Source organism: Anopheles maculipalpis, chromosome 3RL, assembly GCF_943734695.1.
Source record: "Anopheles maculipalpis chromosome 3RL, idAnoMacuDA_375_x, whole genome shotgun sequence".
NCBI classification, from domain to species: Eukaryota; Metazoa; Arthropoda; class Insecta; order Diptera; family Culicidae; genus Anopheles; species Anopheles maculipalpis.
This window is the reverse complement of record NC_064872.1, coordinates 74531535-74552934: the sequence shown is the minus strand read 5'-3', so window position 1 is coordinate 74552934 and position 21400 is coordinate 74531535. Positions and strand designations below refer to the sequence as shown.

At 43.1% G+C, this 21400-nt stretch overlaps 3 protein-coding genes across 3 annotated transcripts in view; 2 read left to right on the top strand and 1 right to left on the bottom strand.

Moving 5' to 3' along the window:
• Positions 1–4792: 4792 nt before the first annotated feature.
• LOC126563442 (neuropeptide SIFamide) lies at positions 4793–5093 on the top strand. The gene is made up of 2 exons (XM_050220088.1): positions 4793–4932; positions 5005–5093. Exons 1-2 carry the CDS (start codon positions 4794–4796, stop codon positions 5091–5093), a joined length of 228 nt encoding a protein of 75 aa, XP_050076045.1. The 5' UTR covers position 4793.
• Positions 5094–5934: 841 nt separating this feature from the next.
• Positions 5935–9214, bottom strand: LOC126561849 (steroidogenic acute regulatory protein-like). Its single transcript, XM_050218185.1, has 10 exons — positions 8977–9214; positions 8723–8880; positions 8471–8629; positions 8347–8400; positions 8144–8276; positions 7928–8082; positions 6971–7228; positions 6323–6897; positions 6138–6261; positions 5935–6070 (listed from the first exon to the last, which is right to left on the bottom strand). Exons 1-10 carry the CDS (start codon positions 9152–9154, stop codon positions 5966–5968), a joined length of 1899 nt encoding a protein of 632 aa, XP_050074142.1. The 5' UTR covers positions 9155–9214; the 3' UTR covers positions 5935–5965.
• A 1721-nt stretch (positions 9215–10935) lies between these two features.
• Positions 10936–21400, top strand: part of LOC126562508 (G protein alpha o subunit) — a 287823-nt gene continuing 277358 nt past the window's right edge. Inside the window, exon 1 of the mRNA XM_050219038.1 lies at positions 10936–10941. The gene's annotated coding sequence lies outside the window, so the exon portion shown is untranslated. The remainder of the gene's footprint in view (positions 10942–21400) is intronic.

Here is a 21400-nt window from a genome sequence, read left to right as displayed (position 1 = left end):
ATAAAATCGAATCGGGCCACCAATTATCGACAGCGCGAAATGTTCGTGACCGGGTCATCACGAAAAAAAAATATATATGACGGTCAGACGTTGGTGTGATCCTCGTGCACGCAATAATAATTGGACGCCGGGCGACGACTGACGGTCACTGCAGCGGTAACGCTTACGTAACGCTTCATAGCGTTATGCGATGTACCGAGACGCGATCTCTTAGTAGAGTAGTAGAGGACAAGCGTTAGTGTAAGTGTACACATAAATTTAAACTTATTTTCCTTTAGCAACACACTCAGCAACAAACAATTTTGATGAACTTTTCACACATACACACAAAGTTCAAAAGATCAGCAGGGTTCCGGTCGATTCCGCGCTATCAAACTCTCGCCACTCAATGCCCGTCCTCAAGCCCGGCTGATTGATAACGCTCGCGCAAGTGTGGCGACCAATGGTTTTATGTGTTCGATCGGGTTCGAATCGAACTTCGAGAACACAATGTCTAGAACCCGGGAACAAAACATGCACATGCAATGCAGTTTATTAAATTGCCCATTAAGCAAAGACTCTCCCCCTTAGTTAAACAACATCGGTTTAATCGGTATTAATTGCGTCCGCTTGTGCTGTAATGCCCGCCTGTTTGTCCACACTGGAATGTGAGCACTGGCAACGTCACGGTCGGAGATGCATTTTAAGAGTACTTCTTGCGATCGTCACAGCTAGAAGATCTTAACCTCTGCTCCGTTTTATGCTATCCTTCGTTGCTCTGGCCTGTACCACAGGCAAAGCATAATCTCATTCAATGCTCCCTCAACAACAAACGATCTTACTTTCTCTGATCTTCGATGCTCTTCTGCACACTTGCGCACACGCGTCACGGAATGCTGAGAACCTTGTACGCATTTATGAGATCCCGCACGATCACCACCAACACCATCATCGTCGGCAACAGAGCAATTGGGAGAAAAGCCGGACGAAGAGATATTTTTATCCTGCCTCATGGTGAAGCTATTTTTACCATTCCCACACCAGATTCACATCAGACTCCTTTTAAACTCCCAAACACACATACACGCACCCACACATACGCACTCCAAACCGCCCACTGCTTTGTTACGATCAGATGTAAGATCATCTGGATCCCAGACGATCTCTTGCTTATGAATTTCTTGATGACTCCGCGCTATGCGCTAGAGTTGATATTATATTCATAACGGCAGCATATTTCACTAGACTGAGGGCACCACTTTTTTCCTTACAGACACACAAACACACACACACACAGAACACGCGGTTGATAAAGAAAAAACATATGTGTGCTATGTAAATTCCAACAAACATCCATCCAACCGGGTCTGGTCCCATACAAGCGAAGTAAGTTTCCATGCCAGACCAAACCGCATAATAACACAGTTCTTCCCTTTTTCTAACCCTTCAAAGCACCCGTTACCATTAGCCGCCCTGGTACCTTTTTTTTACACTTCCACTCGGTGCAATTGCACGCCACACCAAACTGCAACTGCAAGCAAATTATTCTACAACAGCAGCAGCAACCGGGACCGTTTCGCGCCGCTGCACGACACAGCGGAAAGCACACAACACGCGCGACCGCACCGGCGATGCGTTCAAATCGGAATGAACTGTTCGAACCGGATTCTCTCCGCTCGTGGGCCGGTGTGTCGGTGCTGCAGTGCGATTGGTTGCTCTGGTAAGCGTGGCGTCAGATAAGCGACCGATAGCGAGTGTTGCTAGATGGGTTTTATGGCTGGAACGAGAGACGGAAAGGTAGGAGCGGAAGAGAATGTGGAAGTTATGTTAGGTGAGAGATTAAAAAAAAGGTTGAAGGTGCAGTTTGAGAAATAAATTTCAAAAATTCAGCAAACAAAAACGTGGATGAATTGTACGACTAGTTTACCAAGTAAAAACAAGGAAGAAGATCGTTTAGAGACATTAGCTCCGACATCTTCTTTCTTAATGCAGCTGGCCATGGGAAATTTGAAATTGTTGAAATCGAACGAAATAAAAAAATCTCAAAACTACAATTTCAGCTCGAGAAAATTTAACAAAATTTAACGAAAACACTAGGCTGCGGACCACGGTAGATTTCAAAATGAGAATTTCAACTTGTCATAAGTGTCTGGGAAATTTTATCGTTTTGAAATCGCTTTTTGAGAAGCAGGCGCAACACACAAGCTACCTACACCAGGCAAAGGAGAAATCTGAGTTTTGAGATTTTTTGACAGTTTCACATCAATTTCAACAGTTTGAAAATTCTCGTCGCCCGGGGCCTACTCGTGGGAATCTGTAATTGTGATTTTAAAATTTCTCGTGGCCCGCGGCCTAGAACTGCTACTGTTTTCCTTCAAAATTGGGTGTTATTTTTCTCAGCTACGTCGTTTTCGGGGTTTCTGTGAGCATTCATTGAAAAAATTCGCCGAGTCTCTCTTCTACAGGCTCTCTCCGAGACCTGTGCTTCTCTCATCTGACAACATAGTTGCTTGGGTAGCCTGATTGATGCGATTTGACTATGGGTCTAGTGGTGGAATGTTAGCATTTTTTAAGAAAGTAATTAAATTCGCTAGATAATAGCACATTGAATAGAAATAATTTTAACTAAGAGCGTTATACTAGTATAAAAATAAAGGTATTAAATTATGAGATAATAAAAAAAGCTTTAAGTGTAGTACAGGCAATAACAAGCATTTTGAAAATCATAGCTCATAATTATACTGAACTGAACAGCCATTATTAAATCCAAAAGAATTTTTTTTAAATACGATATGTAGAAATTCGTAGTAGAATATTAAAATAAATCCTCAACGATGGCGTGAGAATGACGAAAGCCGGTAAATTCGTCACGAAACGTTCAGCACGCTTCGCTCATGGAGATGATGCAATGGCAGATCGCTTAGCTCCATATCCAACTGCTATTGACCGTTGTGTAATTTAAGGTTTGGGGGTTTGGGAGTAGAATAAAATCTTCTACTAAACAAAATAACTATTACAATTTGTTTGAAAAAAGAGTAACATTACGAAGAATGCAATAGAAATGGAGAGAGATAACATCATCCTCATCCTCATCAAGGTGGTAATGCCCTTAATGGCATTTAATTCGAAAGATACTGTAAAAAGAGATTATCTACTTACCGTACAGAATATCTTAAATGATTTTTATCGTCGTATTTATATTTGATGGCACTGCTTAACCTCCCACAAACATGACCATCTATCAATCGCGCCCTCGTCAAAGTTGTCGTTAATGGTGGCTTCTCACTTCAATTACAACCACGTAATACGATACACTTTCACCGGCCTGGGGTGGATGATGCACTTTCAGCAGTTTACGAACCAATACACTCGACCGTCAGGTTAAAACTGACCCAACCGTTCTATGTTCGGATGAGCTAGCGAGCTGTGCTGGCCAACGAAACGGAACGATCGAAAAGGCGGTAACGAGCTGGTCCCGCCACAGTTCCTGATGCATTCACGGGCACCACGGCTAACGAAAACCCGGCCGAGAGAACTGTTGCATGCAGCGCTAATGATAATTCCATACATTTGATATGTTGTGGCGACCTTCTACTGTGGGCGCGTTTTTTTATGCGTTCTTTATGTAGTTCATTCAGCGGATGAATAATGGTTCGACTCCTCGCTGGATGGGACGGATAGGCTCTTGTAGTTGGGATGTATGTGTGTCTGTGTGTTTGATTGATAGAGAGCACCTCATCAAGTCGTCCTGCTATCCGATGTTGACGTATCAGGGAACACATAGGCTTCATTTAACCATAACTGCTGATGGCATGTTATCAGTGGATAGCATCAAAAAGCGGATAGAGCAAGTAATCCTCAAAAGTAGAAGTGAATAAAAGCAAAGAAACTCGTTGCCACATTCGTAAATATTGATTGATTCATTATGTCAGGTGATACGAAGTTACCAGGCAGGTGACCGAACGCCTGGACACTTCCGGAAATTCCTTTCCCAATGTGCTTTCCATAAGGGGCACCTTACTTTTTAGGGCTTTCTATTTTTATACCACGTTTCGGTGTTTTCCATTAAATCTCTATGCGATGGCGTTCAGGACCAAAAAAAAAAGGGGAGAAGTGGCCGCAGTACTACAATAGCGTTCGCGTGACACATGGATGTCCTAAATTATTAACTTCCAACTATCCAACGGCCGTGGAACGAAAATAATTACGAATGTCTTTTCGATCGATTTTCGCGGCAACCTGATATACACGGCCACGGGGAAAGCATTCGGAAGCGTTCCCAGACATTTTCCAGGAGTCGTTGGAAAAATCGAATAACTTTGACCTTTAAAATTGCTGGATGGTTGTTGATTTTGCCGACTTAAAAAAAGGGACAAGCATCATAGGAGGGATTACTTGCTTTTAAAACACATCTTTACACACGCCTTTTCTTAAAGGCCCGCATGCTTCCACATTGGTTGCAATCCCCTTCGCTGGGACATGTTTCCTTTTGTGTAATTAATTAAATAAATTCTAACCCCTAGCGCCTAATTGCATTCGCGCGCGCGTCTGTGCACCGTTGGTATGAATTGGGGAATTGTTTGGGGATTTGGTATTAACGCTTTTTCCCGGATGGGTGGATGCTGCTGTTAGCAGCTTGTGTGACGAGGCTTAGCAGAAAAGCGTATATAAGATAAGCCGACATCCGGTATCAGTCATCAGTCATCTGCGAACAATCCTATCCGGTACAAGACTTCGCACCAGCCCCAGCAAACGTAAAGCATTCCAGTGAAGTTGATACTGCTCACTTCGAAAAACAACACAACAGAAAAGCAATGGCTTCCTACAAAGTTCTCGGTAGTTTGATCGTTGTGCTGCTGGTCGTGCTTGCCCTCAGTGGATCGGCTGAGGCCGGTTACCGGAAACCACCGTTCAACGGTAGCATCTTTGGCAAGCGTAGCGGCAACTCGGGTGGTAAGTACAATCTGGACCTCTGATAGTTTCCCAAAATACTCTAATTTTATTCTTTCAATCCCAACACAACAGACTACGAAGGAAACGCCAAAGTCCTTTCGACCATGTGTGAAATAGCGGCCGAAGCGTGCCAAAGCTGGTTTACCCAAGAGCAGAAATAAGCATTCCAGGGCGCCCGATACATGGATTGTGTGGTGTTCGTGCTTTCTTCGCCTTCCACCTGACGGACCGACCGACCGACCGACCGGACGATATGGTGTGCTTCACAAAACTACACATTTTGAAACTAAACACGCTAAATTTTTTGGGATCTGAGGCTCCCACACACAATGAGAGATAGTGGGGTCACCAAAACACCGCAGTAAGCAGCTGATGAAGGTTGCCGACATGTAAGCGTTCTATTCCGGAATAAAATGTTTTGTGCTACCTATCAGTAAAATAATGTGTTGCAGTATGTATTCTCTTTAATACTTCAGCTTAAGTGTAATTAGGAAAGAAACAGTCGGCTTATTAGAAGGCTACAAGCGAGTTTGTCTTGTTATGCGCTCAATTATAAATCTTTTATTCATATCACAATAAAATAACAGCAATACCAAATAGACATGTGAGGAAGCAAGGTCTACGCGCCAGCGAAAAGTTAGCATCAGAAGATCACGACTTTTCCTATTTAATTCAGTACTTTACATTCGCTGGGCTGGTTAAATGGGAAACATATAGGATTGCAATAATTGGAACTCATTCCGTTAGAAGAATTAGGCTTGACACAGATAGCAGCCATCCACTTTCTTGCTTTGTAATTGACTCAAAATCTTAATCCCCAGCGCGTTGTTTTAGAAGTTAGAAAAAAATATGTCTTCTGCACACATGCCCTGGTTGCTTCTTAGTATAGGGGATATAAATCCGGCCTCGCACGATTACACTTCAATCTGAATCCAATGAATAAAACAGTAGTAGTTAGCAGTAAATCTATTCTAAATTCGAATGATTCATGAAGTAATGCGATTCGTTTTGCACGTTCATGCGCCCAGTCCACTTAGTCGGTGGACTCGAAACCACCAGGCACTTTTCCTTCCTTGCGTAGTTCGGTGACGTACTTGCGAAGGTAGTTCATGTAGTCTTGCATTAGCGTAGTGTAGGCCTGATGGAAAGAGAAAGGGTGAATTATATTTTAATTCAAATTTTAATATTTAACCGCCCTAACGTACAGTGTCTAGCACGTAGCGTGGGATATATCCCTTCAGATCCAAACACAGCAGCCACTCAAAGATGCACTGATCCTTTTGATTTTCGAGCTCCCGCATCGCCCAACACGACAGCTTGTTTTCTCCTCTGAAATATGTTTTTTTAATTATTAAAACTTGTTCAAAATACTAATGCCAACACCACTCACCGAATAAATATTGTATCTTTTGGAGCACCGGGATATTCTATACTGATTGCCGAACTCACGTACACATTACCACCCTTCGTCGTTGATTCTCCGCTCGAATCAGCATCTTTCTTTTTCGCTGACCGCTTCCCTGCAGCTGATACGTTCGGAACCGATGCGGCAACACCATCACCTCCGACAGCAAAGTCCTGTGCGCCCAAGCTTTTGCTGAGCGTTTTAAATGCAGTCTTATCTTTCTTCGCGCTACCCTTTGGCCCCAACTCTACTTGCGATTGACTCATCTGGGGCACGGATTTCGAAGAGGGAATTTTGCCCGAAACATCACCTTTTCCCATGCTTCCATCGCTATCCTCCTCGTCCTCACTTTGCTCTAACGAACCATCGTGGCCTTCACTCTCTTCCGTTACGGGGGAAAGATTTATTAACGGGTTCGGCAAGATGTCGACACCCTCGATAACGCGCCCATCGCGGCACAGATGCCAGCAGCGAAGGTTTACAAAATCGCGACACTTTACCACACCGCCACCACCGCCCATCGTGGCCTGGTATGTAATATCTGTGTGGCTGTCGATTTTCTGCAAAAAAAAGAGAGAAAACGACCATTTTTAAAGGATTGATTTGAAATAATATCATATAACCTGCACTTACACGAATGATCTTCGATTGCACGAGCGTCGGATTCCACTTGGGAACATCTTCAATTTTGTAGAACAACACCTCCAGCAGCTTCCGAGCCGGGTAGTGTATCTTCGCCGTCAGCTTGTACACCTTTCCCAACTTATCGAGCTGGCAGCTCTGTATCGTATCACCCTTGGAAGTTACCTTTTCAATTTTCCAACTCTCCGATTCAAGCACGGTGTACGCCCGCCGAACACACTCCGTGCCCATCCGCTTGAACTCTTCGTCCTGCATCGGGAAAAGCAAAAAAAAAATCAAAGGGACGCTTTTAAAAATCGAACCCACTACCGATCGGATCCGCATCCGTTCGCCGAAAAGCATCCGATCGAACTGATCTTAGCCTGAGATCGTTATATAGAGCCCAGTGCAGTGCGAGATGGAGATACATTTGAATAAAATATGCGCCGTCCCCGCCTCGGGACACTGTTTCTACAATTTCTGATCTGCATTGACGATTCGGTGACCTGGAGGTGACCGAAAAAAAGGAGGTTTTCAATGTCAATCGCCCTTGTCTCACGCCCGTATCGATTGCGTAAAAGCTGCTTAACATTCACTTGGATGTAAGAAGTGATTTACCTTCGCTAGCGTATGAATTGTGCCGAGAAAATTACACACAACACTGGATTCGATCGTAGGGGACGATAGTGCAGCAGTAGAGCCGTGGATGGCGTGCTGTTTTCGCTTTTGGAAGATGTTGGCTAGGAATTGTTTCATCGCGCTGCTAGATGACCTGCTTCGTTTGGTATTTCTTTGAAAACTAATCGCTTACGAGCGTCTTAGCCGAGCTTAGAATGAATATCAATTGGCCTAAGCCTAACCATGGGCATCTTCGATTCGCTAATTGAATAATGGTAATTGAAAGCTTGCACCGCAACATTGAACTCTAGCCTATCTCTCGCTCGCGCAATGTTTCTATTACCACATTACCTGCTGATCTTCATCGTCATCGTCGTCGCTGTTATGAATCGAATCGATCGGAGAGTAAAAATTGCCTATACTTTCCGTCCGGCCAGCCACGGTTGCGCTCAGGAAGGGACCCAACAGTGGTGTGCGCGCATCCATCGAGCCAGGATTCGTAATCGCTGTGAGGGGATTGAAATTTAAATCGACCGTTTAACGTTTATAGCGTGAATTTTAACGTACCGACGAAATAGTTTCTTGCATATCGTTCCTGCGGTATAACGCGACAGTCCAAAAACCACGCTTCGCCCCATGCCAGCACAAACGATACCACTATCAGCAGCACCTCGAACACCGGTTGTGGTGTAGCAGTCCACTGAAAGTAACGGTAAAAAATAGACATTTCAATTGGGATTATTCGCACACATGAGCACGCTACTACTTACATCATAAAGAAATACTTTGCTTATAAGAAATGCACAGGAACTAGTTGTAGATAACTGAAATGTGAGTGTAAAATAAATAAAGGAAACGGCAAGGACGGGATCCAGGTTACAGCCAGACACTTACCGCTATCACTAGCCAATGGCTGATGCTGAGCAGCCCATAAAACAGTATAAGAAAAATAAACCTAATGAGGGCAGCAATAACGACATCAAACAGTGATGTGTAGACCGTGTAGTGCAGGACCTGAGTTTGCAGTGCATGTATAACGTTGTCGCCAGTAATCTATAGTGAGCAGAAAAGGAAAGAAAATGGAAAATCCGGATAAATATTGAAACCGTTTCTTGTAAGAGCCAAGACGGCTTTCGAAAAACGCACCACAACACAAATGATCCACAGCAGCGAAATGAAGACGACATCGAATGTTACGAAAAGGCAGAAAAATCGGCGAACGACCGACATGCGGCCCTGCTCCATATACCCGGCAATAAAGTCCTCGCTCAGCAGATTTACCGTGTGCGATTGCGAGCGTGTCACTGGAGCGTGTTTTGAAGAAGCGGCAGCGAAGGAGAGAAAGATTGTGATTAACGTTTCGTTGTGTTGTGCGCGTTTGGCAAGGAAGGGATACTCACTGCCGAGCGTGTTCATGGGCGGACCGCTACCATAGCCCTGGGAACCGCCGTACATCATAGATTGATGATGTATGACCGGCGGGAGTGATTGCTGATGCTGCTGCTGTTGTTGCTGCTGCTGCTGCTGGATGGCATATAACGAGTGTACTGCCGTTCTAATCTCATCGTCGTCTGCCATTATACGGCGTGAAGCATGCGGGAGTGCTTCATAAGATCGACTGCCACATTAAGAGTGAGCTAGAAAATAAGGAGGGAAAGAAGCTATAATTAACGATTTAGAATTAGCAGCTTCGATTCTTATGAGATAGAAAATGTTGTGATGTGTGATATACAATGTATTACAGAGTGTGCTACAAACATCGAGAAAAAGATGAGAAAGATCGACAACTGATCATGAGATTCTATGCTGACGATTGACACAACAACTGGCACAACGATACATTAGGTAGCATAAATCGTAACAACTTAACGAAAAGCCCTTGCTGATACCATTGTTTACAAGCCTTTGTTAAACCAACACCCCATTTAGCTTCTTGCGATGACCGCACCCCAACAGTCCCCAGCAGGTTCCCTACAACAATCACACAATTGTTTGTTTTCTGCCAGCTACTTGATAATGGGTAGCAAGCTGCTGTGTATCTACCAACATAGAACCAATAAAATGCACACATACACACAGCCAAAGAAACAAACGGAGAAGATGATTTTGTACAGAAACGGAACAAAAACAAACGACACCCAGAGCGCATTGCGATGACTCATGAAATGCATGCAGTAGCTAGCAGTAGTAGTAGTAGTAGGGTGGTGCATTATCACGACTCGGTGCTCGGTGCCGTGATTATCAATTTACCATCACAAAATCTTGTCAAATTCGTTTCCAACTCGCACTCATCCACGCTGGGCCACCACTTTCTCGGCTAGTTTCCGGTCGACGCAAGTTGATTTTTGTTTGTGTGCTTTACGCGTTTTGTGCCCCCTTCACACTGTCTGGTGTGGCGTACGCGGAAGGCACAAGATAAGATACGACGCGTGACCTTAACGTAGAAAGGACGTCGAACTACCGCGAAATTGACGAAACGAAACAGCTGATGATATAGTGGTGGATGAAAGATGGTGGTGCGAGATGCTGAAGAAATTATCAGCCTGAACCGGGGAAATGCGGGAACGTTATACGAAGAGCACGCGGGAAGCGAAGCTAAAAAGGATGAAGAGCAGCAGCAGCAAACCGGACAGCAAACACTTGAACACTTGCGTGCAAATGATTTTCATTTTTTGTTTTTTTTTCGCGTTTACGACTTTCGCGCGCGCCTTTCGCTTAGGATAGAAGCTTATATGCTCTGGTGGAAAATAAGCACGGCAGGAACAGTGGTTAGGGTGGTAAAGGTCAATTAGTACTGATGCTGCTAGATTGCTATTGTTTCACCCCCGCACACACGTGCACGGCACGATGCAAGGTTGCAGTTTGCACTTTTGTGCACGGAATCAATTCAATCGCCTCACCCGCATACCCGAAATTCGACACCAAAGATTGAACAATTTGCGTATCTGGTGGTTGTTTTTTTTTCGTAGCAACCGAGCACAAGTGTTTCAGTTCCGCAACATTTACGCCTTCATTCGATGTGCGTCGGAAGGGAATTTACGCACTATACCTTTGTGGTTACAAGTGAAACGGTTTATTTACGTACACATTTAACGATACAAATAGAAAGGCCGTGCGATTCGTAAGCGTGTTATTTGAGTTTTGCAAGGAAAAAAACATTCACTATTTTGTCATAAAATAATGGTAAACAAATCGGGGACGATGGGGAGCTGTCAGATTTGACAGCCGTACACTGTCAGCCGTGTGAAGTATGGTAGAATTTTCACTGGGGTGTCAATTTTGAATCCGTTATTTTATTTGTTTTTATCGTTGTTATTTCTTATAAGTTGACTTACTCTGATAACAAGCTAATATGGAAACAAAATGTTATAAAAATGAGAAATAAGAGCGATATGAAGATTATGTTTTTATTACAGAATAACACGTATGAAACACGTATGACACATTGCATACTTTTGGGCGGTATTTTGTTCGGAAGCAATACAGTTTTAATTGGAGTCGTTGTAATTATTCTTCATACTAAAAGTAAAAGTGAATTTGTTATCGTTTCCCAAAGTGTAAACACTTTTAATGTACTCAAAACCATTAATCTAATGTGTGACGATCATTAACCTTGCACTAAAATCGGCTCTTAACCGATTGCACCAAGTTACTTTTTGCAATGGAACGACCTTCTGTAATTTTTATTGTTTCCTCTTAATGGTGTGTAAATGTGAGAACGCATATCTTAACTTCATCCCGGAGGACATTTCCACTGTTTCTGGGCTCAGATCATACGAATAAAACAAAAATCACTACCGTGCCTTGCAACCACCAGTTTGTGCGATTAAACGCAGCAAGGGGTGCAATTAGTTCTGCCATTTAAAAGCATGCTACTGGTATTTGACACAGTCGTCGCCAGTAGTCAATCCACTTGCTATCAAGCTGCACAACAGCACCGGGAGGACACACCAGGCCATGTAAAAGCAGCAGCAGCAGCAGCAGCAGCAGATTGTACTGAATAATAATAACACGATCGTTCGTTTTTCGCGATTTCTGCTACGAAAAAAATACACAAACACACGAAAATCCACCCCAGCTCTGTACATACGGTACACAAAGGAAGCTTTTTTCATTCCCCAAATTAAAGCATAAACCCTCGCGGGCAAACGCTTTTGATACGATCTGCTTCTGGTTTCTGGCTGACCCAGGCCGGGGCTCCAATGTTTGCGAATGCTAACTTCCGAACATCCCTTGACAAGATATCATCTCCATCCATCCCCACGTCATGGTATGGTGGTGTGGTGTTGTGCCGCCAACGGCCTAAAATGTGAATGGTAAAATGGTTCCAATAAAACAAAAAAAAAGCGGACGATTAAAACAGCAACCCTGCCCGTAGTCACAGAAGTCATCGAAATCGCCACCAAGAAACAAAAAAAGGAAATCAAACAAGAACACAAAACTGAAACACGGGATCAGAGCCTTTTTGTTGAAGGCACACAGCGCCTGCAACGCAACGATAGCCGTTCTTTCTCACCTCAACACTGGGAACGCAGAAATAAAGTACAATTCCCTAGAAGAGCAGTGCAAAGCTCCCGAGGAAGAAAAAAAAACGAGCGGATTGATTTGAAATGCTAATTTTTGCTCCTTCTCAACTTCTCAATTCGTAGCGTCAGGCAGAGCGTCCTCGGCAGCGGGAAACAAGGCAACCAAAAACTCAGACATTACCAAGGAACCGAAAGCACGGAGTCGCGATAACACTCCTCCCCCTGAGGGCGCACAGATCACGATCTTCGGCTCGAGTGGACTGTGCATCCCGTGCTCAACATCTCCCGCCAAGGAAACGTTGAGGCGTTCCCTTCGATGAGTTCTTTTTTTTTTCGGGGGTCTTTTGTTTTCGGTTGCATGTTGCTACCTTTTTGGATGTCTCTGGAAGTTTTGTTGTTTTGCTTAGTTATTTTTATTATTATTATTGCTTTAAACCCGGCAAAGACTTTCTCCCGCTCGCCATGTTGGTTACGCTGGCACAATGCCCCTTTTTTGTGGCCAAACGAAAATAAAAAGCCTCGGCTGCATGTGTCCCGGACCTTGTTGCTTTTATTTCTCGTGATCTGTCCAAGGTCTCGCGGGAGGACTTTTCGTAGTTGGTTGCTTCCAGTGGCATCCCCCTGTTTTCGGGAAGGACACACATTGCCTCCGGGGGGCGTTTCAGCGTGTTCGGGCCGGGCTGTGATGGTTGATTTTGGGGAATTTTTGAACGGGCGCTTCCTTTAACTCATGCGTACTACCGTATCAGCGAAAGGACACTGCCGAGTCGGCAACGATAGGCAAGGATATGTTATTAATGAAGATTAATGACTGACTAGTCATCATCGGCATGATCATTCGTCTGGTAGGGTTGATAATTTAATAACTGCCAGTAGGCAAACAACCCGCCGTCCAGGAAATCCTGAAACCGGGGTGTTGCTCCAGTTTTAAGACATTTCTAACGGGATTCGGGTGAATTTGGTTTTTGATGAAGAAGGAAGTTTTACATTGTAGAGAGATATTTGGTTCAAACACACACACAGGATGCAGTTAGAATATCAATGAAAAATTTGCAAGTTTTCGTCGTTATTCTCCCGTTTTTTTTTTCTGACTCCATTTTTAGGGGAAAACATGTTGGAGCGGATGAACGTGTCTTTAAGAACATCAAACGTCGGATCTTTCATACCTTTTTTGAGCTTCGTAAGAAGTTTTCAAAGTGTTCAAGGACACGAATCGCTAAAATTGCTACGTTTGAAAGGAGTTACCAAATGTCGAGACCAAATTTTGTAATTATCCAAAAACATTAAAACTACAACTCAGCTAGAATCGCCCGTCCTTGTAGATGGTTGTTCTAAATTTGATGGAGTATGTGCATCGGAAAATTGGTTTCTTAACCATGACGAGCCCTATTTTCCGCTTAAAAATGGAAATGATCTGCAATCTCACTGCAAGCAGACATCCTCTACAGATTCCTTCCACGTGCAGATAGAATGTATCTGATAAACTGTTTTCGCAAAATTAGCATATAATGATTCCCATTATGCAGTAAACATATGTTTTGATTTCATCAATCGATTAATGCAAACAGCTGAGAGCCTTTGGGAGCATAGAGTTTTTCTGGACAACGCCAAGCATTACTACATCTGGACGCCAGCAGACTACAAGCTGGCTGATTATCATAGCATATCATTTCGAATTATTAAAATTCTTAAGCGTACCGTAGCCGATAATCGATTTTCAAACGCATTTTCGCTAATCGATCCTCTGTTGCTGAACATGATTTTGGTGGAGCTGATGTTGCTGCTCCAAGAGCAGCAGCCCTTTCGTTGATTTGGTTTGGAGAGAGTAGCGAGGAGGACGTAATAATCGTCTAGTTCCGTTTTCACTTTCCAGAAGCGCACCATCCAACTGTTTCGCGTGATCATCGATCACCATCACGATCGATGATGCTTGATCGGTTGTTTGGAGGGTACAGCAGCAGCACCAGTAGAGCTATTTCGATCGTGGCGCTTTCCTTCCCATTCATCGAGAGTAGGAGCGAACGAACCCAAAGCAACACAAGCCCTGATCATTTAATCATTCAGATTGCAGTGCGCATAATTGGATGGTTTATCGCACTAAACACACCAATTTTTGGTACGGTCGGAGCGTAGCAGCTTTTTTTTTTTTTGGTGCTGACGTAGGAACCTCCGGAACCAAATTTCGGTACAGTTCCACCACCGAGTGATTGTTATTCCCACATTTGCCTTCATTCATCTGCCAAGAAAGGAAGCAAAACATTAGTGTTGACGTGGCTGACCCGATGATCATCGATCGAGTGGGCGCCCTCATCTGGGCGTCATATATTCGCCTCGTGGAGTACACTTCACCGCACGGCGCAGAAAATGGGGAAAATCGTTGAATTTCGTGTACGGTAAGGCTGGCCAATCCCAAGCACAGCACACCGGTACACCGTTTTCCGTTCCGTTATCAGAGGATGCGCCGGATGACCGTGGGAAACTGGCGTGAAAAATAAAACATTACCCCGCAGCCGGAGGTTTTTATTCGGGAAAATAAAATTTTAACAACCAATCGCAAGGCAGACGGCGATGACACGGGGGGGGGGGGGGGGAAGCAATGACAGGGAAGGAAATGATTACGATAAACGATATGCAATTATTGGGAGCGAGTTGTGTGTGTGTTTGCGAGTGGAGTGGGTATGTTTTCTGTGTTGGAATCATATTTTTTGGGGATGGCGATGGTTTGGAAGCTTGCTGGTCGATTTTGTGTTTGTTTGCCTTAGTTCAGTGAACCTTTAGGGGAAACAATTAGATCTAGTTGCAGTCAACAATGATCAAATGGTTTTGGTTAGTATGATCGAAACGGCTCGATTGCAATGAAGGATATGTTTTAAATAACATAATTTAAATTATAAATATTAACAGACAGGATCTTCATTAGATAACTTAGGAATTAAAATTCCGATTGCGATTTAATTTATAATTTATAATAAGTACAATTTTACAACTATCAACGAAACGTTGGAGCTCACTCGGAATAAAGTGCATTTTCACGGTTTGGAGAAGGAAATGTCTAAAAACCAATGTGAATTGTGATTAGCCTAAACGTAAAGTCTGTAAGCCTGTAGTTTGAAGCAAAATCAAATTTAAAAAAATAAATAAATGAAATGATTAATTAAAAAATACATTTCTATTGCAAAAGTTTAGGGAAATAATAAACAAATAAGTTAGAATAACAAACAACAAATAATAAATAATGTTACAAATGTTAGTGTAAAACAACGAGAGATTCCTCAAAATGGCTTGAGAAATAAAAAAATGTAATAAAACACTGAATAAATAAATGAAAAAAGTTTAATATGAAATTTACACAATAAACTGTGCAGTAAAAATAAGTAATAAGTAAATCAATGTTACTTAGCAAAAGAAAACATTGAATTAACGAGGAATAAACAGTTTGAGAGACTAAAAAAAACGAGCAATTAAATACGACCGTAAAAGCCGTTCCACACGAAGTGAAACTCTGATTTTGCGAAACAATGATCTGAGTTTTGTATTAAATTTAGGTAAAAATTGAATGAACTAGTTAGTTCATGGATTTTATTTCTTATTGAGTATGACATCACATAACCAGCTACGGTCAGCTTGATTCATAGACAATGATTATGAAATAAATAAAGCCTGAACAATGAAAAACATGCAATTGCATTTATTTTATGCAATTCATTTCAATAAAAACTACAGAAAAACTACAAAAAATAAAGAAAATAAGGTGTGTAATAATATAGTTAACAAAACAACTTGAAGAATAAAAGAATAAAGCAGTGAAATGAAGAGACAAAATTTGTAATAAACACGCATTGAAATGTAGGAAAAGCCAGGCCATATTTGACATTATATAGAAAAAGTATACTTTTCAACAAAGCTGAACATAACGAGATCAAAAGAAATAATAAATAAAGAAGGTAGTAATGCAAATTGAAATGAAGTAATGTTTTTCATTAGCGTTATTAATTGCAAAACCCAATGTAATGACAGCAAACTACAAGCATGTCGAAATACAGTCCATTCATTTACACTCCCATCTGGAGCATATTCATGAGCTTTTTTCACTCCCTTTTCCTTTTCCTTTTCCACTCTGGAGAAACTAGCGTGCAATGTAATGTAAGGTTAAGTTAAAGCTCGCTGAGGGTAATTTGTAGCTTCACGCGCTTTTATGGAAGTGCACCGGACGTGCGGTGGGAAATGGGAGAAAATCTATCGGGCCGGAAGATAGCGGGCGTAGTTGATGCGTTTAATGTATGCTACTGCCAAGAAGCTTGAGCTAGCACTAAACAGAAAGAGCACAAAAAACAGGTAAATTATCACTAAAGTGTTGAAAAAGTAAATAACCTACTCATGCCATCATTAGCATCGTTAAGAGCTGTGAGTAGATGATGAGCAATGGCTAAGTACTTCAAGATGAGCTATGGCTTTAGATGAAGGATAAAATGAGCGAAATATAAATTAATTAGTTGCATCAACTAGCTTCATTTGTTTAGCATTTCTGCCGTCGGAAATCGATACCCTTTCGATCTATTCCATCGTTATTGGATCGCCCAACCGTCGGCATTTCCAACCAACGCTCGGTTGCATGCTGCATCCGCTGGCACCGCACGGCCAGTGGAACCGAATATCGCCCAGACTCCCGACGACATACGGCGAGAGCGAAAAACAAGGGTGGAAAACCACAACCGAACCGCAACTCGCGGACCGAAGTCTATCGATCGCATCCTCGTCCCGTTCCACCACCATCGTTCGTCCTTGTCCAAAGTCTGGGAGTAATTTTGTATAATTTATACCAATTTCGTTTATAATTTTCATTTCTGAACTTCACTTTTTTTTACGCTGCTCGTATCGCGCCAAACCAAACCGGACAGGATTGGTTGCGGTCAGTTCGTACACGACGATTTGTGAGGCGATCTTTCGGCCGGCCAGCGTCCGAATCGGTTTGGCCGTGAGTTCAAAGGTACTGCCAAACGGACGCAGTCGGTTCGGCCCGGCAGTGGAAAATGGACAGACTAATGCGTAATGGCAGCATGGACAGTCCCGCCGACACGTGAAGGTCTGTTTGCGCCTTTCGCCAATGGCCAACAGCATCTAGAGGGCTTTGTAGGTCTTGTACTTGTACTTCTCTCTCTCTCTCTCTCTCTCTCTCTCTCTCTCTCTCTCTCTCTCTCTCTCTGTTTGTCTGTGGCGTAGAAGCAATAGAGGACATTGAAAAGGGAGCCCAAACTATAAGGAAAATACTTTCGAAGCTGTAAGAACAAATCACCCGGTACGGTGTGGCTCACAAGCGTATTATTTTCCACTCTTCTTGAGACTCTTTTTCCTGGCTTGGCAAATTTTTGTAACACAAAAAAAAACCGTAAATAGTGTGCGTTATTTCTGGACCTTCTTCATATACAAAAGAACTTCTCGTTTTTAGAAAACGGATTCTCCTTTGCTGTAAGCGGAATTGCAAGTGTTTTATTCAACGCAGCACGCTCATCATCTGCCCTCATAAAAGACGACGACAGCGTTAAGCAACAATGGAGTCGGTGTCTAGTAAGAAGCGATCCGATTAAGATCTGAACTGCTTTCCAGACACAATTCAGTAATGAACACTCTCATGCTGAGTGCAGTTCGGTGTACGCACCCGGTTCGACTGGTGGCCACAGGGAATGAAGTTCGATATGAAGAAAGGCGTGTTTTCATGGCAAGTTAAACGACTGAGTTGGGGATGGAAGGGATATTTTCGGACTGCACTTTTGATAAAGCAGATTGGATGATCGACAGCAAAGCGTTGAAAGATGAAAATGAGATGAAGTTTTTGAAGCTATGAAAAGGGTGAGGGCGTTGAAGAGAGCGAAACGTCATACAGGTTTGTTGTCAGAAATGTCTAGGTAGGCCGTGTAGATGCAACATTACATGATGATTCAACCAACCTGGTAATTCTTGCTGGTCTGCATACATCTTTAAATCATATATTTATTATCAATATTTATACAAGAAATACACACAGTTTCATGACGATGTCTCTAATGTCAACGTCATCGATCTATCTCAATATCGAAATGGCACGCCTTCTCTTGCCATGTCTTCTTATTCTTTTTCTTCTTCTCTGTGTCCTGTGGAATCTGTGTCCAGTAAACTAAGTCTAGGACTGCAGTCCTGCATCAACAGTTGTATTCGATTCCAACGAGCACGCTGTGCTCCTCTACGCCTCGTACCGAACGGATCCCTGACTATGTCACTTCTTGGTGGGTCATTTTTCCGGCATACTCATCTGTGGTTGATTCTCATTTTCCACCGTTTGACAATGGCGAGTGTATTGGCGTCCTCCGTCAGCATAGTTCAGGACTCGTTCACGAAGAGGACTTCCAGACTAGTCAACGTGTGTTAAGGAGTGTGGCTGAAGTCTTCTGGTATGGTCTGATGAAATCGCTGGCTTCTGAAGTTTATGGAGCCCTTAAAAGGCGTGTGCATTCGAATTTCGCTGTTTACGTTGTTGTCCAAAGTTACGATTGTACTTAGGTAGAAGAACTATGATCAACTGATATCAACTGCTTCTGAGTAGGTCTCTATCGCTATTCGAGCCCACAGGAATCATGTACTTTGCCTTCAAGTACTGATTATTTTTATACCGGCGCAATAGTAAGACCACCGTACCGATAGTAGAGCTCGTCGTTGAAACGACTCCTTCATTGTACTTCCTTTTACATGCGGACAAACACGGCTTCTTCAACACGGCTAAGAGGAAAGGTTCGGGTTCGGATGGGGACCGAGTCTGAGAGGCTTATGTTCTCGTCATATGTTCACGAGCTTCATTTTCTACAGTCTCAGCTTCGTCCATCGTGGCAGATATTTTGAACGGAAAAGTATCCCCTGGCAGTGATATGAGCGGTTGGGTAGCCAGCTGTCTTGAGTGTTACTCAAAATCTATACTGTTGTCGATAAAGCTTAGAACGACTTTAAATGGTGAAATCACCGATCACTACTTCGTATAGGTTCTATCTCCAACCAAACAGTTTAATTCGAATTATAAGGCTAGAGTGGAAGAAAAAAAAATCAGAACCCAAAGTACATCATTTTACAACCATTTGCTTCATATATGAAATATGAAATATGGTCAATATTCCACGTAAGCGCTCCTATATCATTCAAATAACAAACAGCCCTCACTTCCATCATACAATTTTAACCTTCTTTCTTTTGCCATGTTAGATTTTGCCCTTTGTTTTCCCTTTTGTTGCTTTTTGTTTCCAATTTGCAGTCGAATGCACCTCAAGTACAATGTTCACCCCAACCTGCTTTGTACGGCCATATGCAGAACGCAACATTAAGCCAACCACAAAAAGGTTGCCGCAAAAGGAGGGTTTGGATCACACATGCATAACATGTTTATGGTTTTGCTTTTGCAAAGAAAAAAGGGGGTAAAAACAAAGGAAAAATCCTACCCGCCACTGAGGGCGATATGACAGCATGTGACCGTTTCATGTGTTGGGCAATAGAAATAGCGAACCACATGACACACTCGTACGCACTCGTGAAGGTTACTACACACTACCATTTTTGACATTTATTGGTTTAAATAAAAATAATCCTCCCCAAAGTGGTTCTCGATCCAGAAGCACACGATCCGGTGCCCACTCAATGTCTCAATCGGTCCGTGTGGATTAATTAGCTGTCCAGTTTTTTTATTGTCTCTAATCGATGAAGGATGGCTTTCTATTGGCAGGCCTATTACATTTATCAGCCTGACAGCTCAGCCCAGACCATCGGCAAACATCTATTATGCATCATTTTCGCACAATTTTGCATAAAACCGTTTTGCATGCCTGTCGCCCGGAAGGGTTGGCAGAGTGTGTAATAATAGAAGGCAAATGGTGCTTTGCAGACACGTGGCACGTGCCCACCTGAAAGCAGATAACCACAACCTGTCAATGAGCAGCCCCATATCGAGACTATCGATCGGCACCGTGCACCCCGAACTATGCCCTGTTTCAGGGTCTGTCTCAAGTGACGCATCACGCACCAGCCTGAGATCACGAGAGCTACAATTGTCGCCCGAAGCAGCGATAATATTTGGACAATTATTTGCACCACGAGTTGCGCCGGGTGAAAGCAAAAGCCCTTTAGAATAGTGCTCAACTTTCTTCTCATTCTCAGCACGGAGCAGGAGATGACGCGGCCCGAGAGGAGAGCTCGGAAGAAGCGGTATCTCGATAATAGTGTTAATAATAATAATCAACAAACGGCCGTTCGGCGATAGCGTATCGTGCAATTTGCGAATTAACATTTAATTGACGAAAAGTGAAATTAAAACAACGCAATTCGGGCCGAGCAAAAAGAAAGGAGTCTCCCCGGCACGCAAATAATAATCGGTGATTCGGTTTTGCTTGCTTCCCGTGTTACGCTGAGTCGAGGAAATGGGTGACTTTTTTCCGACGGCAAAATGTGCCATCCCGGTGGCTTTTTTTTGCATAAAACTCCCTCCCCTAGCCCTACTTATCGCAGATTGTTGCTCGCAGGGACAAACTGTTGCTGGAGCATAATTTCCTTCGACGGGCAACTCGGGACGGGCTGGATGCAATTAGAACACGGGATCATGATCTTCTGGGAGAAAGAGATTGCAAGATAACAGATAGAGGAAGAGGAGACGAAGAAGCAGGAGAAAGGACTCATAAGGAAAGGGAAGGAAATCAGGATTTGTGGCCAGGCGGATAATTGATGGGTAGGATTGATAAATGCTGAATGAGCTTTGGTTGGTGCGGAGTATCATATAATTTGCGAATAAAATGCCATTAAGAAGCACCGTCCGAGACGAATTCGGCAACGTTGTTTCGATGTTTACGAGTTTGAATTTATGAACGGAAATAAAGTCCGGACGGCTACACATCTCGCAAAATTCCTAATGACGATCAAAGCTAATGACAAACTCGCTCGTACGACGCTGCAGTTGCAGTACACCCGGGCGGTCGCAGTCGCAGGATATCGCGATCGGGCAATCAAAAAAGGCGTCTAGCGCCTCTTGATTTCCCAGGAATTCGCTACATCGTCTATTAAACCGTGATTTTTGATCCAAGATTCGCGCTAATCAAATGTATTGAAGAAGGAATCGGGAACTTCTGGATGCAAGGCGTGTACGATAGGGGTTTTCCCTTTTTGCTTCTTCATTCCCAGTTCATCTCCAAGTCCCCGGGTCCCACCGAATCCAAACGACACATCCGTATCAACGCAAGTATCAATTAGAAGTGTTTTATATTTCCGAGTTCGATCAAAAGTCCCAACCGCTTCG

Coding starts and splice junctions, on each gene's coding strand:
- LOC126561849 (XM_050218185.1), bottom strand. CDS start 9,154: ATGGCAGACGACGATGAGATTAGAACGGCAGTACACTCGTTATATGCC. Junction 8,630..8,722: donor TGTGGATCATTTGTGTTGTG/GTGCGTTTTTCG, acceptor TGCTCACTATAG/ATTACTGGCGACAACGTTAT. Junction 6,071..6,137: donor CACGCTACGTGCTAGACACT/GTACGTTAGGGC, acceptor TCTTTCCATCAG/GCCTACACTACGCTAATGCA.
- LOC126563442 (XM_050220088.1), top strand. CDS start 4,794: ATGGCTTCCTACAAAGTTCTCGGTAGTTTGATCGTTGTGCTGCTGGTC. Junction 4,933..5,004: donor GCGTAGCGGCAACTCGGGTG/GTAAGTACAATC, acceptor CCAACACAACAG/ACTACGAAGGAAACGCCAAA.